The sequence below is a fragment of the Odocoileus virginianus genome, chromosome 3 (genome assembly GCF_023699985.2).
Source record: "Odocoileus virginianus isolate 20LAN1187 ecotype Illinois chromosome 3, Ovbor_1.2, whole genome shotgun sequence".
NCBI classification, from domain to species: Eukaryota; Metazoa; Chordata; class Mammalia; order Artiodactyla; family Cervidae; genus Odocoileus; species Odocoileus virginianus.
Genome location: NC_069676.1, coordinates 49258715 through 49279149, shown reverse-complemented (window position 1 = coordinate 49279149; position 20435 = coordinate 49258715). Strand labels below are relative to the sequence as shown.

The 20435-nt window shown below is 45.5% G+C and overlaps 2 protein-coding genes across 5 annotated transcripts in view; both read left to right on the top strand.

Moving 5' to 3' along the window:
• Positions 1–61: 61 nt before the first annotated feature.
• Positions 62–13233, top strand: HDAC3 (histone deacetylase 3). The gene is made up of 15 exons (XM_020902886.2): positions 62–238; positions 346–428; positions 1758–1900; positions 4248–4329; positions 4460–4516; positions 4642–4697; positions 5085–5218; positions 5698–5778; positions 6156–6229; positions 6386–6450; positions 7790–7879; positions 7999–8057; positions 8308–8387; positions 8694–8851; positions 12589–13233. The coding sequence occupies exons 1-15, from the start codon at positions 184–186 to the stop codon at positions 12656–12658; spliced, it is 1287 nt and encodes a 428-aa protein (XP_020758545.1). The 5' UTR covers positions 62–183; the 3' UTR covers positions 12659–13233.
• Positions 13234–15250: 2017 nt separating this feature from the next.
• DIAPH1 (diaphanous related formin 1) overlaps positions 15251–20435 on the top strand; it is a 108810-nt gene continuing 103625 nt past the window's right edge. For 3 of the 4 annotated variants that reach the window (XM_070465533.1, XM_070465534.1, XM_070465532.1), the window contains exon 1: positions 15253–15500. In XM_070465533.1, the coding sequence (XP_070321634.1) occupies positions 15384–15500 (117 nt within the window). In that variant the 5' untranslated portion in view covers positions 15253–15383. Of the gene's footprint in view, positions 15501–20435 lie in introns of all 4 variants that reach the window. The other variant, XM_070465535.1, reaches the window with a different exon arrangement.

Here is a 20435-nt window from a genome sequence, read left to right as displayed (position 1 = left end):
GGGCGGAGCAAGCCGAGGGCTGAACTCCGCAGGAGGCGTGACCTGGGCGTGGTCTAGGGGAGTCGGGCTTGGGTTTCCTGGTTCCGCAGAGGCAGGCAGCGTGCTTACGCAGCACGCAAGGCCGGGGGTGGGGCAGGTGGACAGGCTGGCGGCGGAGGCGCGGGGCCTGGTCCCGCCGGCACCATGGCCAAGACTGTGGCCTATTTCTACGACCCCGACGTGGGCAACTTCCACTACGGTGAGGGAGCAACATTGCACGCGAGGGATTTCGGGACGCGGAGGTTTCGAAGCCGGGCCTACAACTCCAGGGATGGGTACTGACGAACTCTCTTCTCCCACCCCCAGGGGCTGGTCACCCTATGAAGCCCCATCGCTTGGCATTGACTCATAGTCTGGTCCTGCACTACGGCCTCTATAAGAAGATGATCGTGAGTCTCACGGCTTCTGCTGGGGATTGAGGGTGGGGACGAGCTGCGGCCTTAGGGATAGGTAGGCTGCACTGAATGCATCGAGAGTGACCCACCCCAGGCAGGGGGGAGGTGGATAGACGGAACCAGGAGCACCCCATATGTAGAATGTTGGTGGGTGCATCCACTGACTTAATAATAGTTAGTTTTTAGGTCGGCCACCTTTTGACCTCAAGTGGACCAACCTTTGGCCTACGGTTAGTGTGGAGTGGAGCTGGTTTGCAGACACAGAGTATTTCCCTCCCTTGCATCTTAGGACAGTTCTGTGGCCTCAGAGAAGGGAAAGCTGCTGGCTCAGTGTATCTGAATATGAGGTTTACCCTCATTCCCACCCCTTCTCCTCTGCCACCTCTCTCCACCGCCAAGCTAGAGTTCTAGGGAGGACTTTGTAGCCCTGTGTGTAAATGTGTTATGTGTGTGGAGGACAGTAGGAGGTGTTCTGGATATTCCCTTTTCAATCTAGAATACCCCCGCCCACACACAGAGTTCCATTTAATTACTACTCATTCCTCCATCTCCCCTTGTATACACATCCTGTCCGTCCCTGGCTTGGAATTTGTAGCAGTGTGATATGTGATCATAACACACGGCCCTTGTGCATTGCAAGGGGAATTAGCCAGCAGCATGAATAACTGTCCACTGCTTGTGCTGAGCCACATACTAGTGAATTGATCATAGAAACGACTGAGGTGATTGATGTTAATGCCTGAATCTCTGGCTCTTGAAATTGTTTGCCTGTGTGTGCCTATGAGCATTTTCTGGGGAGGAAAAATTTTTTGCTCTTGTCCAATTTCTAAAGCGTGTGATCCTCTCAAGAGATAATAAATCTTTGGCTTAGCACCTGGGCATCTTGGGTCTTAATTAGAAGGTTGTTGTGTGTCCCATATTATTTGATTCCAAAATTAAGAAGAACTCAGAAGAGAGAGAGGACAGAGTCAGCACCCAGGGGAGATGAGTATGATGAGAATAAGGAATAGGAGATCCAGGGAACAGGGCAGGTGAAGGGAGTTAAGGTTTGAGAAGGTAGAAAAGGCTGGGCTGGAGGTAGGAAGGAAAAGGCAGGCCCAGTGGTCTTTAGAGGGCTTGATCATAAGAAACTCTCAAGCTAATCAGAGTCTCTCTTCTTCACAGACGTTTGTCTCATAGAATAACAAGGATTGGAGGGGAGGGGGCGAGGGGACTGCTGTGTGTGGTTCTGAACAGTCCCCAGGGCTGGGCTCAGTGTGGTCAGTCTCAGCCGGATGAGTAGGACTGACCCTGCCTGACTTTATCTTGTGTTTCCCTCTCAAGGTCTTCAAGCCATACCAGGCCTCCCAGCATGACATGTGCCGCTTCCACTCTGAGGACTACATCGACTTCCTGCAGAGAGTCAGCCCCACAAATATGCAAGGCTTTACCAAGAGCCTTAATGCCTTCAACGTGGGCGATGACTGGTAAGGGGAGAACTGGGACCTTTGATGCCAGGAACCTTGATGCCAGGCATTTCAGTGAGAATACTCGAATATTAAGTATTAATAAGAATACAATAAGAATACAATTCTTATTAAGTACAATAAGAATACTGTCTTATGGCAGCAATGGAAGATATGTAGGTGGGTGGGGTGGGGAATACTTGTCAATGAATCATCATTTACTCATTTGCTTATTCAACAAATATTGATTGGTTATTGGCTGTGGGCCAGGCCCTAGGCTAAGTGCTAGGGATGCAATGATAAACAATACCAACACAATTTTAATATAGCCCTTGTGCTAAGTCCTTTAGAGGAGAGGTACATGACAGACTGTGAGAGGGTAGACACGGGAGAATTATCTAGCCTGGGCTGGCGCTGGTCAGTGGTGGCTTCCTAGAGGAAGTAATGAAAATTGGGTTGAGTTCTAAAGAAAGTAGGAAGTAATTAGGTGAAAGATAGTTGGGAGGATGGAGGATGAGGGGAGGAATGGGAAGTAGGGACAACATGCCCTAAGGGTCTGCAGCAGGACAGAGTGTGACTTATTTAAGGAACAGAAAAAAGGCCATGCATGATATCTGAAGAGTGATCTGAATTGTGTCTAAAGAGATAGGTAGGGCCTTTAAAAAATAAACAGCCCTATTATGAATTGGGGTTTTTAACTTCTAGGAGAAGTCATTGGAGGGTTTTAAAAAGCAAGAGAGTGTTTAGGTACAACCACATTTATGTTGAGCTTATTTCATATGAGAAGTCAGCTCAGAGTCTTGTGGGGAAAAGGTGGCTAACAAAGATAAGCCATGATCCTTGCTTCCACTCTAGTCTGCATCCACTGAAAGATAGTGACCACAACAGCTGCCAGCTGCTCCATTCATTTTTAGATTTTTTATTTATTAGGGAAAATTTTAAACATTTCTGCAAGTAGAATAGTACAGTGAACCCTCATCTATCCATCACAGAGCTGCAACACTTAGAGCAGATGGCTAATCTTGCTTCATCTCTGTCCCCGCACGTTAGATTATTTTAAAACTAATTTGAGATGTAACTCCCTCTTGTCTATAAATATGTTACCATATATCTCCAAATGATACTCTTTAAAAAAGTGCATAGTATCATCACACCTGAAAAATCAATAGTAATTCATATTATCAAATGTGCAGTCAGTACTTAAGTTTCTCCAGTTGTCTCACATTTTTTCTTTTTTGCAGTTGATTTATTTAAATTAGGATTTAAACAAGGTCCACATATTGTATTTGGTGGCTCCATCTCTTAAGACTTTTAACCCTTAATGTTTCCTTCTTGCCTTTGAATTTATTTATTTTTGCCATGCCTTGGCTTGCAGGATCTTAGTTCCCTGACCAGTGATTGAACCCAGGCCCTCTGCAGTGAAAACATGGAGTCCTAACCACTAGATTGCCAGGGAATTCCTTGAATTTATTTTTTGACGAAATGAGGCTGTTGATCCTATAGTTTCCTATAACAGCTACAGTTTCTTGAGTAATTTATGCTGCTGTGCTGAGGATTACTAGTGTATCCACTTAATTCTTACACCAACCCTGAGATGTAATAGTCCTTTTCATGATGGTAAGCATTAAGTACATACATTGAAATTTGAGGAGATTTTGATAACTTAGCCTGGACAGTGGCAGTGGCAGGATTCAGGTCCAGAGGCTAGGTTTTTAAACACTACACCAATCGGTTTCCCCGAAAGAGCCTACCAATAGAAGCAGACTGGGCTGGAGGATTGAGGCCGACTCCTTAGGCCAGCAATGAGCACCTTGCCAACCTTATCCCCACACCTCTGCTTCACAGGGTGTCTTCTCAGAATACCCTTTGTTCCCCATTCAGCCTCCAGGGCCTTCACAGCCTTCAAGCCACCACAAAGCTTCATGCCATAAAGGCTTTCTTGACCACACCAGCCCCAGAGGTCTGTCCCGCACACACTGCCCTGCTCATTGGGTTGTTCAGGCACGTGCTGTCTTGGGAGCTTTCTTGTTTTTTGTGTTATTGCTCCTGCTGGTTTTGAGTTTACTTTATAGGCCTGGGAATGTAAAGTCCACCCTCACCCACAGCCTGGGGCCCTGTGATTGCTCTTTGTGCAACTAGCAGTACAATCACTGTGCTTCTCTACTTCCCATCCAGTGCCTCGAACAAGTCTCAGTATATGGTTTGGTCCAAAATATTTGTTGAATAAATTTGCAGGTAACTTGGGTATGTAGGAGGGGCAGAAGGGGTTATTGAAGAAAGGAGACTATAGGGCTCTGAGCTGGGGAGAAGGGTGAAGGAAGGAAGTGGACACAGGAAAAAGGGCTCCGACTTGCTCTTCTTCCTGCAGCCCCGTGTTTCCCGGGCTGTTTGAGTTCTGCTCCCGTTACACAGGCGCATCTCTGCAAGGAGCAACCCAGCTGAACAACAAGGTAACTGTACCCCGAGTCCTGTTTCCCCCTTCCTGTGGGTCCCTGAATCCAAGGCCTTAACTGTGATCCTGAGCTCCCAGCTTTGGGGGTGGGCAGGAGAAGGATTATGAGTTGGGCATTTGTCTTTCAGATCTGTGATATTGCCATTAACTGGGCTGGTGGTCTGCACCACGCCAAGAAGTTTGAGGTGAGTGAGGAGGTAATGGGGGAGACAACAGCTCAGCTAGGGTAGGAGGTCAGGATGGCAGTTGGGGGGCAGCTGGGTGGAGGAATCGTTCTTCTTTGTAATAGCACTATACTATCTTACCATAGGCTTCTGGTTTCTGCTATGTCAATGACATTGTGATTGGCATCCTGGAGCTGCTCAAGTAAGTAGCCTGGGAGGAGATGGGGCCACTTATGAGGCTCTTGGCTGAGGTCTGAGACTGCCCTGGCCCTGACCCTGACCTCCAGCCCCACACTAGCTTCTCCCAAGTTCTTGATGCTTTTCTCAGGCTGCCTCTTCCTGTGCTCTGCTGCAGATTCCCCGCTGCCTGCTCACATTTCAGCCTTCTCTGCACATCCCTCTCCTGTCCCTGCCTCCAGGCTGGAGCCCCAGGGTTGCCCTTAGGGAACTGGTGGTATTAGGTTTCAGGTGACTTGGGCCAAAGCAGAATCTTCATAATTTCTGGCCTTGTGTTTGGGAGGAGTGGGATGGGGGCTTTTCCTCCTAGGGTTCACCTCTGCCTCAGACGCTGGCTTTGCCCTCACCCTAGGTACCACCCTCGGGTGCTCTACATTGATATTGACATCCATCATGGCGATGGGGTTCAGGAAGCCTTCTACCTCACTGACCGAGTCATGACAGTATCTTTCCACAAGTACGGAAACTACTTCTTCCCTGGCACAGGTATGGGAATAGGAATGCCTGTCCCCTTCATACTCCTCAGCTCTTACCATGACTGCCTCCTTCGCAGGCTCAGGTCTCAGTTCAGGTGGCCCCTCCTTGGAGAAACCTTTCCTGATCACCCTGTTACTCTGTCACATCACTCTGCTTTTTTCTTTTCAAGCACTGATTGCTGTTTGAATTTATTGTGGGGTTTTGTTTTGTTTACTGTCTCCCACCTAATCATGCCTATCTCCCAAGAATATGAGCTTGGTGGGATTTCATCTATTTCGTTAGTTCTTTTTCCTGTTGTATCCCGATACCTAGTTCACAGCTTGGCTCATAGTAGGCCCTCCAAGAGTATCTGTTGAATGAATGCAAGCTGCAAGAGACGTAGTGGTTTGAGGGAGTGTGTGGCGGACGTACAAAGATGGAGTGAGAGGCCCTCAGAGTACATGGTGGGGTTGAAGCAGCCGGCACCCCCACCCCCCTCTTCCCCACAGGTGACATGTATGAAGTTGGAGCAGAGAGTGGCCGCTACTACTGCCTCAACGTACCCCTGCGGGATGGCATTGATGACCAGAGTACGTACTAAAGTCTTCTCCCTGCTCACTAGACTCCTCTCTCTCCCTCCTTGAGTTAACCTCTTCTGCCTGGTATTATCTACTGTTGGGCCAGGTGTCCTTCAGGATGAATGGCCTTCAGAGGGACCATGAACTCCCCGGAAATTGTATGCAACATATTGTGTGTATGTGCATTTTTCTGGGAAAAAGGTCATTAGCTTCCATCGGTCCCTCCAGAAGTCTCATGAACTTCCCCACCGAGAAGTTCAGAACCAATGGTTGTCCCTTTGGGTTGCCCCTTTCCTGGGCTACACGCTCTCTGAACCCCCTTTTTCCTTTTGTTCCCTGTCTCCCCATCCCCTTGGGGTGCCAGGTGCCCATCTTTGGCCCTCTCCCAGGTTACAAGCACCTTTTCCAGCCAGTTATCAACCAGGTGGTGGACTTCTACCAACCCACGTGCATTGTGCTCCAGGTAACATGGTCAGTGCCTCCTCAGGCACTCAGGCTTGAGGGAAGAGAGCAGGAAAGAGGAGAACCCCTAGGCTGGTGGGGGAAGGGAAGTGAAGGACATTGGTGACATTCTGAGTAGTTCTCTCACTGCAGCCACCTGGGGTTTTGATTTTTGCAGTGTGGAGCTGACTCTCTGGGCTGTGATCGATTGGGCTGCTTCAACCTCAGCATTAGAGGACACGGGTGAGAACTGCTCTCCTTCCACTACTCCCCCAGGTTTTCAAGTGGCCTTGGGCCTCAATACATGGAACAGGGGTAGCCGGGAAACAGGCCTCACCTCCTTTTGGGACTCAAAAATAGCTACATGTTGTACTTTGAACCAGAAGTGTCATCTTGAGCAGGGTTCCGCAGTTGGCAACATTCACATTAGGTTTTTATTAAGCACCCGTTGTGTTCCAGGCATCATACTAGGAGATGGGGAAGCAGTCAGGGAACTCCCATGGAGTTTACCGTTCAGCCTAGGAAACAGGCAAAGCTATAAGTGAGCAAACAAGATAGGTAGATTGTTATAAATTCTATAGAAGAAAAAGATAGAAAGTTAAGATATGGGATAACAGTGGAGAAACTACTTTAGATACTGTGATTTGGAAGCAATTTTCCAAAATTCTGAGCTGAGACCTGGAGCCTAAAGGAGTGAGCCATAAGAAGAACAGAGAGAGGTCCATCCCAAGCAGTGAGAAGAGTGCGTGCAGACACGCCGAGACAGGACAGAGGGTGTCATGGAGGAGATGAAGTAAAACCAGTCAGGTGGAACACAGAGAGCAGGCTGGAGGTGGTTTGAGGTGACGTCTGAGAAGTCGGCAGCATTGGGGTCGTGCAGAGCCTTGAGACCTTGCTAAGGAGTCTGGATTATATTTCAGATGTGTTGGGAAACTGTTGACAGGTTTTAAGCAGGGAAGTGACATGATCCAGCTTGCGTTTTAAAGTGACTGCTCAAGACTTCCCTGGCAGTTCGGTGGTTAGGACTCTGCACTTCCACTGCAGGAGGCATGGGCTTGATCTCTGGTTGGGGAAGTAAGATCTCACATGCCTTGAGGCACGGCCGAAAAAAAAAAGCCACTGCTCTGAGTGCTGAATGGAGAAAGGTTTGGGGTGGGACTGGACACACAGGAGAGGAAGTGGGAAGACCAGTTAGGGAGCTCTTGGTGTTGTCTTAGACAGGGGGCTAAGTTGGAGGAGGTGGCGGGAGAGAGAGGTAGGTGATATGAGTTATATTTTGGTGGCTAAACTGACAGCACTTGCTGGTACATTGGTGAGACTAGTTGATTAACAGGTGGGGTGCCAGGGTGGGTGCTGAGCAGGATAGAGGTGAGAGTGCAGTCTGTTTTAAATTTCACTGAGACACAACGTGCAGACAATAAAGTGCGCATATCTCAGGGATATAACTCAGTGATTTTCACTACCAAGATCAAGATACAGAGCATTCCTAGTTTCCTTGTGCCCCTTTCCAGTTAGTCTCTAGAAGTGTGTTCTCTGGCTTTTGAAAACTTCCTCCACCTATTCCTCTGGTTTCTTTTAACAGAGAATGCGTTGAATACGTCAAGAGCTTCAATATCCCTCTGCTGGTTCTAGGTGGTGGTGGCTACACTGTCCGGAATGTTGCCCGCTGCTGGTGAGCATGTCCCCATGTTTTCTCCTCTCCCTTGTACATTGTGAGCTAGGGGCTCCCTGAGAAATGGCCAGTGGACCTTTCAGCCCACTCGCTCAGCCTGCCCTGCTGGTTTGTTTCAGGACATATGAGACATCACTGCTGGTAGAAGAGGCCATTAGTGAAGAGCTTCCCTATAGCGGTAAGGACCACCCCATGATGCCCCCACAGCAAGAAGGCCATTCTCACAAGACCATAGAATGGCCTGGTTTGAAAGCTGGTGGGAAGTTTGACTTTCTCAGAGCTCTGCAGACTAAACCCCTGGGCCCAGAGCGGGGAAGAGGTTGAGCAGCTGTTACGTAGGTGTTTTGGATGGAAAGGAAAGAGATAGGCAACTCTTGGAACCTGCCTGTGTCTATTTGAGCCATCATGTCTCCTCCTTTTTCCCCAAGAATACTTCGAGTACTTTGCCCCGGACTTCACGCTCCATCCTGATGTCAGCACCCGCATCGAGAATCAGAATTCACGCCAGGTCAGCAGCTTGGAGAAGCTGAGCATAAGGGTGGAGGAGCCAAGGAAAGGTCCAGGATGTGGGAAATCAGAGAAACCAGGGAAGAGAATCTCAGCCCTCACTACCTCTGTTATCAGCTAGTAGGCAGCCCCGGTGAAAGTACAGGCAGTCAGGGTTGGGAGGACGGACAGTTACCAGCTGGGGGATTCAAACTAAGATGCAAAATAGGACTGAAACTAGGACTGCGGGGACAAAAGGCAACTACAAGCATTGACATCCTGGGAGTCACTGGGAGCTGCTCATTGTCTGTTCCTCGTCCCCAACCAGTATCTGGACCAGATCCGCCAGACAATCTTTGAAAACCTGAAGATGCTGAACCATGCACCTAGCGTCCAGATTCATGATGTGCCGGCAGACCTCCTAACCTACGACAGAACTGATGAGGCTGATGCGGAGGAGAGGGGGCCCGAGGAAAACTACAGCAGGTCTGGAGCAGGGACATAAGAGCAGGGAATTCCAGCAAGCTTTGGGGGAAAAAGAGGGGAAAAGTAAGTTAGACAGCATTAGTCTAATTGTCCTCAGTTTACCTTCTTCAGTATGCAACCGTCCCTTGTTTTTTTTCTTGCCCTGATTTAATGATGTAAGTGACATACATTTATTGTAAAACTTTTCAGTTCAGGTCAGTCACTCAGTCATGTCCGACCCTTTGCGACCCCATGGACTGCAGCACGCCAGGCCTACCTGTCCATCACAAACTCCCGGAGTTTACTCAAACTCATGTCCATTGAGTCAGTGATGCCATCCAACCATCTCATCCTCTGTCATCCCCTTCTCCTCCTGCCCTCAATCTTTCCCAGCATCAGGGTCTTTTCCAATGAGTCAGCTCTTCACATCAGGTGGCCAAAGTGTTGGAGTTTCAGCTTCAGCATCAGTCCTTCCAATGAACACCCAGGACTGATCTGCTTTAGGATGGACTGGTTGGATCTCCTTGCAGTCCAAGGGACTCTCAAGAGTCTTCTCCAATACCACAGTTCAAAAGCATCAATTCTTTTGTGCTCAGCTTTCTTTATAGTCCAACTCTCACATCCATACATGACTACTGGAAAAACCATAGCCTTGACGAGATGGACCTTTGTTGGCAAAGTAATGTCTCTGCTTTTTATTTTTATTTTTTTATTTTTTTTGTCTCTGCTTTTTAATATGCTGTCTAGGTTGGTCATAACTTTTCTTCCAAGGAGTAAACATCTTTTAATTTCATGGCTGAAGTGACCATTTGAAGTGATTTTGGAGCCCAAGAAAATAAAGTCTGTCACTATTTCCACTGTTTCCCCATCTATTTGCCATGAAGTGATGGGACCAGATGCCATGATCTTAGTTTTCTAAATGTTGAGTTTTAAGCCAACTTTTTCACGCTCCTCTTTCACTTTCATCAAGAGGCTCTTTAGTTCTTCACTTTCTGCCATCAGGGTGGTGTTATTTGCATATCTGAGGTTATTGATATTTCTCCCGGCAATCTTGATTCCAGTTTGTGCTTCGTCTAGCCCAGTGTTTCTCACGATGTACTCTGCATATAAGTTAAATAAGCAGGGTGACAATATACAGCCTTGATGTACTCCTTTCCTGAGTTGGAACCAGTCTGTTGTTCCATGTCCAGTTCTAAGTCCATGTTACAGTTTGTGTAGATCACAACTGCACTGTTCAACATTTATGTATAAACACAAGGGCACACATACACTCATTTTCAGTGTTGTGCAGTCTTTTTTTTTTTTTTTAAATAAAAGTTGGATCATTCTGTACATGTTCTACAATTTCCAAGTTTTTTTTTTTTTTTACCAGTGTATCTTTCTGTGCCAATATATATATATATATAAATCTGCTTCGTTATTTAATTAGCTGTATAATATTCCATTGTGTGGACATAGCTATAATTTAACCAAGTGCCATTGACAGGCATTTACATTATTTCCTGTTTTTTTCACTGTTACAAAGAGTGTGGCAGTGAATCCCTGTGTATGTATGTCTTTTGAGTGCTTGAATGGGTTAGATTCCTGGACTTGTTGTTGCTAGGTCAAAGGCTGTGTGCAGTAAAGTTTTTTTTTATTTGTTGCCAAACTGCCTTCCAGACAGTCTATAACAGTTTATATTCTTGCCAGCATTTTACTGACTCTTTCCAGATTACAAGCTGGACAGGTCACTGCAGATATACTGCTCTTTTAAGGCCCTTGGATTTCTTTCCTCTGTTAATTTTTTCAGGTGTGATAGTTGTATTGTGTGTATGTGTGTCTTTTTAAATATCTTTACCTTCCTGAGATACATATTAAAATATTTACAGATGCACTAAATTAGGAGAATAAGCAACCAGAATAGACTTAAAAAAACCACAAAAGCTGAAACAAGCTTTTCTGAAAAATGAAGGAAAAAGACAAGAGAACCCAGAAGTGCAGAAACAGATGCATTTAATAGAGAACAGATTTCCTTACGTGACTGGGGATAACCACAGCTGGATGTTTGCAGGACACCTGGTCCTGCTCCCACGCACTGTTAAGAAGTCTGAGCTGACTCTGCTGCAGAGTCTGATGGGCTTCTCAGTCCTTTCCAGAATCTTCTGTCTGTCTTAAGAGTTCATACTTCCAGATCTCTCCGCTGGACCTGGGCTTTACAGCTGAGATTCTTGGGACCACTCCAACCCTTCTCCTCCATGTGTACCCCTTCATTTCCTCCCTTGGTTGAGGATGTATCTAAACATCTGGCCTCAGGGATCCTTTTTGACCCATCATCTCAATCTCAGCTTCTCCAGGTCTCTGAGGCTTGACTTCTGGAAACTGATCTTCTTAAAAATCTGTTTTTCAGTTTCTTCCTTTCAGAAAAGTTTATTTTTTTCATCTGTGATTCCAGGTTGGTATCTGGGCCTTGCCTCTACATTATACAGCCTGTTCTCAACAGCCAGCAGAAGCCTCTGGCCTCTTCCTGTCCTAAGCCCTGTTACTGTTGGACTATCCACTGAGTTCCTTGTCTCTGATGCTTGTAGCATATCAGCCATATAGGATATGATATTTATATTAAATTATACATGGTACAATGCCATCAAGTCATCATTCTCTTGCCATCCGACAACCCTGAGAGGTGCGATTCTTAAATTAACAGAAGAGGAATCTAAGGTTCAGAGAGATTAAGTAGCTTTCCGAAGTTCTCACAGCTAGTTAAATACCAGAGCTGAGATTCAAACCCAAGTCTCCTCACCTTTAACCCTTGCCCACTTAGAGGTAACTGAGACTTTGCTCTCCAGGCAGAGGGAGCCTTTCCTGATTTTGTTCCCCAACTTCTCTTTGATGACTTTCTCCTTTCTTTCTCAGTTAACAGCTGTGGGCAAGATAACTTAGTTATTCATATTCTCCCAGAGAACAGTTTTCCAAAAAGAAATCAGAATTGGGTACATACTGGGTCTTGTATTGCTTTCATATCCCTTCACCCACTACATACAGGTTTATAATATGTCACTTCTTTGCTAGAAATGTTCCTTTCCCTTGCACTTAGAAGAAAGTCCAAATTTCTGATGATGACTTTAAAAGGCCCTGCATGCTGGCCCTTATCCTCGTCCCTGGTCTCATTTCTAATGACTCTCTCTCCTCTAGCTGTCTTGACCTCCTTCTCTCACTTTTCTCATCTGTCTTTCTCATAACCTTATAACTTCTGTACTTGGTTTTCTTACAGCTTGAAGTGGTCTTCCTGAGATGTTTGCCTGTCCAGCTTCTTCTTAGTCTTCAGGTCTTACCTTGTCAGAACATCTGTTCCTAATAATCTTGTCTGAAATTTTACCCTTTTCCTCCTGTAACTCTTAGTCACGTCCTTTTATTTCATTTTATTCATAGTGCTTTCCACCATGTGAAATTACCATATTTTTGTTTTTACTTTGTTAGTTATTGTCAGTCTCATTTATTAGGTAAGTTTTTTAAAGATAGGCAGAAATGTCATCTGGTTTATTCTCTCCTGTCTCGCTAAGGCTTATGACAGTGTCTGGCACAGAGTAGTCTGTCAGTGAATGTTTCTTGACTACATGTGTGGATGAATGAATAGCAATCAGTCTCTACCAACAGAAGGAGAGGAGTGGTTCCCTGACAGTAGGGGCCTGAGAAGTGGCTCCAGACAGGGTGCCTATGTGGGAGAAGACTGAACTTGGAGACTGGGAGCCTGACCTCTCTTTCTCTCTTCCCTTGCTTCGTAGGCCAGAGGCACCCAACGAATTCTATGATGGAGATCATGACAATGATAAGGAAAGCGACGTGGAGATTTAAGAGGAGCTGGGCTTGTTATGTCCCCAGGAATTCCTTTTTACCTCTTGGTTGGGTGGGAGGGAAAAAGTGTGGTTCTCCCACCCCTGGTCAGGTTACTTTCAGAGCTTTTGCCAGTGCTGGGGGAGGGTTTGGAGACCACATCTGGTTCTTGAACCAACCCCTTTCTTCTCTCCCTCAAGGCCTGAGAATGGTACCTATTAAGGATAGAATGGGGACAGGGATAGCCATCTCTAGGAAAGCCTGGGCTTGGGCCCTAGAGGCCAGTCCTAGCCCTTTTGGCTTGCTTATTCCTTCCCTACTTCCTTCCAATCCAGAGACTTCAGGAGTGAAGGGGCAGACAGGAGTAAGGTTGCCTTTGACCTCCTCCTCTCCTAGGTTCTCCTACTACAGGCCTTCCAGTGCAGGTGAAGAGTAAAGGATTTTAGGGGGCTCTGTCTCCTTAACATCCTAGCCCAGATGATGGGAAGTACGGTTTTGAGATGGGGGAGGATGTGAAAACATGTTGTTCTGACTTTTGGTTTTATGTCCATTTTACCACTCTTTTTATCCAATAAACCAAGTTGGTATTTTTTGTACCTTTTGCCTCTGGAGGAATATTCTTACTAGCTGCCTGTGTATGAAGAGAGGAAATGGGATGATGATGTATATAATAAAAGTCATAGTTAACATAGTTAACACTTACCTTACATTAGTACCTGTGCATATGGATTCTACATGGATTATTGTACTCACATATAGGGCATTAATAGAGCATTTTAATTATGAGTTAGACAAACCTGGGCAGATTAGTAGCTTAAGAGAGGGAATAGAGGATGACTTCAGGTTTTTAGTCCTGGGTGTTTGGATTGGTGATGCTAGTTAAGATACACTGAGAAAACATATTAGGTACTTAACACAGTGCCTGCTATAAGCAGTTGCTCATTATCTTCATTGTTTATGTGAAGAATGATGCTGGATACTATAGTAGCCACAAATATGGACTCTTCCCTGGAGTTTACAGTCCAGTAGGAAGGAAGAGAAATGCCTTAGTAGATGTAGACAATGGTATGGGAAAGAAGAGTAATACCTGGATCACTCCTTCCATGCTTTGATCCTGTCTGTTTCTCAACACTCTAGCTTAGAAAGGAAGTAGCTGTTTGGGACTGTTTTGGACAAATTGATTTTGAAATGTGTGCTGGGCAGTCCTATGCAACTCTCCATCAGGCAATTAGAAAGTGAAAGGTAAAAGCTGAAGGTCAGATTTAGGAGCCAGCCATTTTGGCAGACTCCTTGTAACATACCAGACCCTAGATTGAGCGCTGGCGGCTCCCTAGTGAGTCACTGACTGTCCTCCAGGAACATGCAGTTGAAATCTTTTGCTGGTTCTGAGCAAGATAATTAAGTCCAGAGTTTGAAGGCCTACTGGGTGCCACATGCTTTTCACACAAGGGACCAGATGTAGCTGGGAGAATGAAGGAAATTGGTGAGGGAAGAATCAAGCTAGTAGAGCAAAGAAAACACTTTTGAAGAATGCCTGTTCTTTTCACTCAGTTTGGTTTATATCAATTCAGTTGAGTTCAGTCGCTCAGTCGTGTCCAACTCTTTGGGACCCCATGAACTGCAGCATGCCAGTCTTCCCTATTCATCACCAACTCCCAGAGCCTACTCAAACTCACGTTAATCGAGTTGGTAATGCCATCCAACCATCTGTCGTCCCCTTCTCCTTTTGCCTTCAGTTTTTCCCAGCATCAGGGTCTTCCAGTTAGTTCTTCATGTCAGTAGGGAATCCTTTTTAAACACAGGGCTTGGCAATCAGACCAACCTGGTTTTAATTTTTTTTTGTGTCAATTATGTGTCCTTGGGCAAGTCACTTCAGTTGTCATTGTACAAATTTCCTGTCCTTAAAATGGTGAGACTAGTGGAATCTGTCATATGCCATTGTGGAGATTCAGTAAGAAAATACTTGTGTTTTTGCATAGGGTCTGGCATAGAACAAGTGTATGGGTAAATGGTTAACTCTTATTAAGTTTCAGGCACAGCAATGGCAGTAACTAGTTTTTCCAGATTAGGAACATGGAACGTAGTAGACCTGGGATTTAGAACTAGGTAATTGAACTCCAGAGCTAGTAGAGTTTGCTCTAGCACTGGCCCTGAACCAAGCTCTGTTCTTGGCACATAAATGGTAGCTATCACTTTATTTTTTCGTGTGCTCCATGGGTATTGAACACATAAAAACTATTATCCTGGAAAGCCTGGCACTAAATTTTCTGCCAGGATAAGTCTCTCTCATGCGATTTTTTTGGTTCAGGTAATATCTCGGTCTGGGGTGTGAGAGGGTTCAGGCTTCACAGCCACGTGGGCACTGCGTGGGAGCAGGGAGGCCTGCGCCGCTCCAACCGGCAGGCGGCGCTGTCCCAGAGAGTTACACCGCCCACTCACTACCCCCCCACGTGAGTCCAAATGGTTAGGCCCGCCAGGCAGGTAGTGCGCTTCCGCGGCTTTCCTCCACCCTCTCCCTTCCCCCGTTGGTAGGGGCTGCGGGTCCGGGCGGAAGTGGGGCAGGCGGGCGGGAGCGAGGCGTCGTCGTTGTATATTCATGAGGCGCGCGCAGCCCGGCATGCTAATGAGGCGGGGCGCGGCGGCGGACTGAGAAGCTGCTGGGCGGCGGCGGCGGCAGCGGCGGCGGGCTTGGAGCTGCCGGGCGGAGCGGCGTGGGCGCGGGGTCACTAGCAACGCAGACCTGGACATGGAGCCGCCCGGCGGGGGCCTGGGACCCGGCCGCGGGACCCGGGACAAGAAGAAGGGCCGGAACCCGGACGAGCTGCCTTCGGCAGGCGGCGACGGCGGCAAATCCAAGAAATTTGTGAGTGTCCCTCCCACCTGGTTCCCTCAGGCTGGCCCCTTAACCGCCCTCAGGACCCGGAGACCCCCCGCAGCTGGCCCCAGGGGTGCACGCCCGTTTCTAGGGAGCCGCCCCCGCGCCTCCCTTCCTCCTTTTGCTCGGTGCTGGGCTCCGGAGCCCGACCTCCGACCGTTCTGGGACCTCGGGGATCCCCGGAGTCCCACCCGGCTCTTGCCCTGGCAACCTCAGGGCTTTCTTCACCCCCCTTCTCCCCTCCCTCATGTTCTGCCCTTACCCCGCGTAGCCCTGGACAGTCTCAGCCCTATCTCTTCCCTCTCAGCCCCACTTCCTTTCTTCTTCCTCCGTTACCCGAACACGCCTTCTCTATCTCTAGCCTCAGTGCTTTTCTGGGTCCATTTTCTCTTATTACCCTTCCCCCCTTTTTTGGTATCTTCTTATTTGCTTCTTCAAAGGTCACTTCCTTCCCCAAGCTTGATCCCTTTCACCTGCTAACTTTGCTCCCGCCCAGTCCCCTCTCTGGGCCCTCAGCCGGGTGTCACCTGATAATCCTTCCCCTCAGGAATGTTACCTGACTTGGGCGCTACCTTCCCTCTTCCCTTGGACGTTTGTCCTTGTGACTGCAGAAATGGGTTCCTGCCCAGTTCCTATGGTCGTTGGGTATGACGGTAGTTGGCTTTCCAGTATTTCCCCATCCAGAGAACCTGTCTCTTTGCCGTGTTGCTAATCGGTCTCTTGTCAGGGGATTGGAACTTCTCTCAAGAATATGCCCTTCTTGACTTAAGAGTGGTGATCACCCTCCCCCACGGGGAAGAAGTTGGACTGAAATGGTCCAGAAGTTTTTGAGTACCTGATTATATTGTCTTCTATGCACTTTCATGATAACAGTCTCCTCGGCTCTTCCGCTACCTCCTGTGCCCAAGGCTACACTGATAACCTTTTTCCCGACCTGTAGAAGAGTCAGGCTTTCCTCAGGTGCCAGGTACTTCCAGTCTGAAAGAATATTGGTGTTCATGTAACACCGTGGTATCTTATTATCTTTGCCCACACTGAAGCTTGGTTTTTACCCTATCTAGGGAAAGATAGGGGGCGCTGTCCAAGATAGGGCGTCTTGGATCTTAATAACCGTTCCTAACTAGTTTTGTAGTCTTCTCTCCCGGGTAATTCACTCTGCCGCCCCAGTGTCTCTTTCTACTAACCAAATGGTTTCTAACTTTCCCTCTTTCTCTTTTCTCTTATCCCCACCCATTAGCATTCTGACGCAACTCCACAAGTTTGGGAAGAAAACTGAGAAAGTGATGAAAACAGGAAAATAATGATGCTTTGGGACATAGAGGGTTGAGCTGTTGAGAGTACTGAACAGATTTAAAATAGTGACTCATCTCTTCCTACCTATTTCCATCAAGACAGGTGCTTCTGGACTGTCCTTACCAGTGACTATAGGCTGTCAAGTCAGTGCCTGTTTTTATCTGGTGACTATCTTTTTTCCCCCCAGAAATGTGGGTTTAATAGTAGTGACAACCTTCCCTCACTGGTGATCAAAGCAACATTCTCCCAGGTTTCTTTAGGATAAGCATGACACTCTAGTTAGGGAGCTTTCCTGCTAAGTCTTAAGCTTTAGGGCCCGTGTATCTTCTATTTCTGTATCCTTTTGTTTTGCTTTTGTTTCCATGGGTACTGTTTGACCTTACTCACCCGAATTCCAGCTATTTTTGCTGATTTATAGTGACCTTTGTGACTTGTAAATGTTTTTCAAATTCTAAATGAAATTTTATGTGTGCTTTTGTTTTACCTAACATGAGTTTCACTAATTTGTGAATTCTGCCAAGTATTTGGGGCTGAAAGGTGAGATACCTGAGGAAATTGAACTTCTTTTCACCTGTTTTTTGGAATGTCCATGGAGTCTTGTGTATGCTGAGTGGATTTGGCTCAGAGTTGTTGGTATTTGCTTTAGGGAGGGTGGAGCTGAACCAAGTTCTCTTTTTCTTTCGAGGTGTTTTTCTTAACTCTTAATCTGCTGAATTTTTAGGAAATATGTAACACACACAGGTAGTGAGGAGAACTGCATTCCTGTCTGGGGGATTGGTAGGTTTCCAGGAAAGTAGTGCTGTTTAACCCCTTTATTGCCAACTATACCATACCTCAAGGCTTTACCATATTCTTTCTCATAGCTTTTTATGTAAGAACTCTGTGGAAATGAGAGCTGAGGAGGAGCATTGCAATCCACTTCTCTTTGTGTCTGTGTATGAATGTGGGGGTGAGTAGAGTGGGTGAGATTGCTGGTTTGCTTCTGTTACCCATGGCTTAGTTTTCTTGAACTGTAGGCTAAAAGTGAAGTCAAAGGGGTTTCGCCTACTCCACCTTTTCTAGTGTGTGTCCTCGGGAACTCCATTAAAAATACATTTTATAAAACTGCACTCGTTTGGACTGAGTGTGCCTGAAGATTATTTGTTTGCATCTGAGGAGTTACTAATCCCTTTAGCTGCTGTATACCTTTCCAAGCTTATGCGGATTCTAAGTGCAGATCAACTGATGAGAATGCAGAACTCACAAGTTACCAAAGATTTGCTCTTTACTCTTTGAGGTAGCTTGTGTGGAAAGGGCACAAGGAGCCTAAGTTGAAAAAGTGGTGAGGATCATCTTTTTAAAACATGTTCGAGATGCAAACGTGTGTGGCGAAGCCAGGCTATCTGGTGTTCCATTCCTTGGTTCTTCAGTCTGTCTGTGGGTGGGCCATGAGTTTATCCCTCGTCCAGCATTATTTCAGTTCCTTTCGGAAGCCCTTAAGACTAAGAAAGATAAAAATGCTAAATGAACAGAGTGTTTTCTTACTTTTTAGCAGTGATGAGTGTGGGTGTCAGACTGATTTCTGAAATATGTGTAAGGGGAGCAAGTATAAGCAGGATGTTAGGAGGCTGCAGAGCATTTCTGCGTTTTGTAGACTACATGTCTTCCCGTACAATCAAGGATTGATCTGTTTTAAGAAAGACTATTGCATCTTGATTCAGCTAGGAGCCTGACTTTGTAAAACAAGCTTAATGTGGGATTAGAGACAGTACAAGGTATGTACTTTTTAAAATCTTGTTTATTGTTGGACGCCTATGTTAAATTTTTACCATGTTGCAGTTTCTAAAAGCAAGGTGAGAGTGAAAGTACGTTTACTTGTAGATCCCTGTCCATCCAAAATGAGAGCAAGGATGACGGATGCTAGGCAGAATTTTAAACAAATATTAGGAAAGGTGAAGATTATAAAAGAAGTGGAGTTGTTCCTGCTTCTTTCCTCTTAAAGATACTAACTTTGATCCAAAAGGTCACTCAAAACCAAGGAGTATGCAGAGAACTTTATACAAGTCATTTGTGTTTTTTGAAAGTTGATAAACACAGGGATTACATAGTTTGAAAAGAGGGAGGGAAACCTACAGGAATGTCATTGAGAGTTTGAGATGACCACATGATACCTTAAAAATTTGCCCTCTGCTTGCCTAGTCTTTAAAGACAGAGCCCAAGGATCACTGGATAATGTTATTTTCACTTGTTTCTAAGGAAATCCTCTTCATAGGAGGTGAAACTGAGGGAATGCCTCAGCATTTAAATCTCTTGAGAGAGTTGTTAAATGTTGGGATATTTTTATGAAAAGAGTTGAAACTTTTATGACTTGTTGTTTATTTAAAAAGCTCAGAAAATAGTAACAAGTGAGGAATGATTTAACTTTGATGGGCATACAGGTCAGAATAGACTAATTTTATTCCCTCTGTGGTAAAATCACTTTTTGTTACCCCTGGGGTGCTCAGTATATTTTGTAAATCGATTGCCAAGTTATTCTTGGAGAGTGTTATATTTTCAGTGAAATGTAATAGAGGCTTAAAAGATAAGGTGTGAATTAGAAGAACAGGTTAATGTTTATTAACAGGAAATACTCGGTGTTGTAGAGAAAAAGTTTGTACATGCATGTGGTGTTTTCTATCATTTTGTGTCTCAGTTGAAATCATTCATGACTACCAAAAGCATCCCCATATTCAAACAAACCTTGTGTTTTTCTTTATTATGTTGAACCTTCTATTCTTTATCACTTTTATTTGAAAGCAGTAGGGAAAAAATCACCTTTTGCTAACCAGCAGAGCACCATTGATTGGTTGTCCCTGATTAGGGTTAGGTGAGACCAGGTGAGACTGTGCCAGCCCTCTCTCCCTGCCCTGCTGTCTGTCATTCCCTCCCTCTTTGTTTTTTAATATTGCCCAGCTGCTGTAAGAGCTGATTCTAGCCCTTTGGATATCCAGGCCTTTGGGGAATCAGTAGTAGTAAAAGATGTTGATGCTGAAATTTCTTAAAACTTCAAAGATAAAATTGAAAAGTAAAGAATATTTTAATCACTATGAACATATCTTATTATCTACCTGCTTTTTTTTTTTAAACAATTTTTCTTTTTTTTCCAAACAATTTTTCTAATCGAAGAACTCTTTTTTAAGAGAGTAAAGTTACTGAAGGAAAAGGGAAATTGAGACCAGTATTTTAAGGAATTTTACCACTGATTACAGGATAACTCTGAGTTAATCATTGTTCTTTCAACTTTGAGATTCTTACTTCATTCATTATTAACGTTTGCTATGAATGGTAGTCTTAAAATTTTAGAGTTGGAAGGGACTTTAAATGTCATCAAGCCCAAACACCCACTCAGTGCAGCAGCAATCCCTTCTTACAGTTGTAGGTTGAAAATTGAATAAATAACCAGCTGAGGAAAAAAGCATAGATTTTGGATTCTACATTTCCTTTAATAAATTTCAGGATCTTGGAAGAAAGTGATCATGTAAAAGGAAGAGATATGCTAGAAACTCTGAGACAGAAAATATTGAAGAAAGTGACTCTGTTATATAGTTCTGTGACAGTTAGGGAGTATCAATTTGTCCTTTAAATAGTTGCTTAAATTTGCTTCCCTCCAAG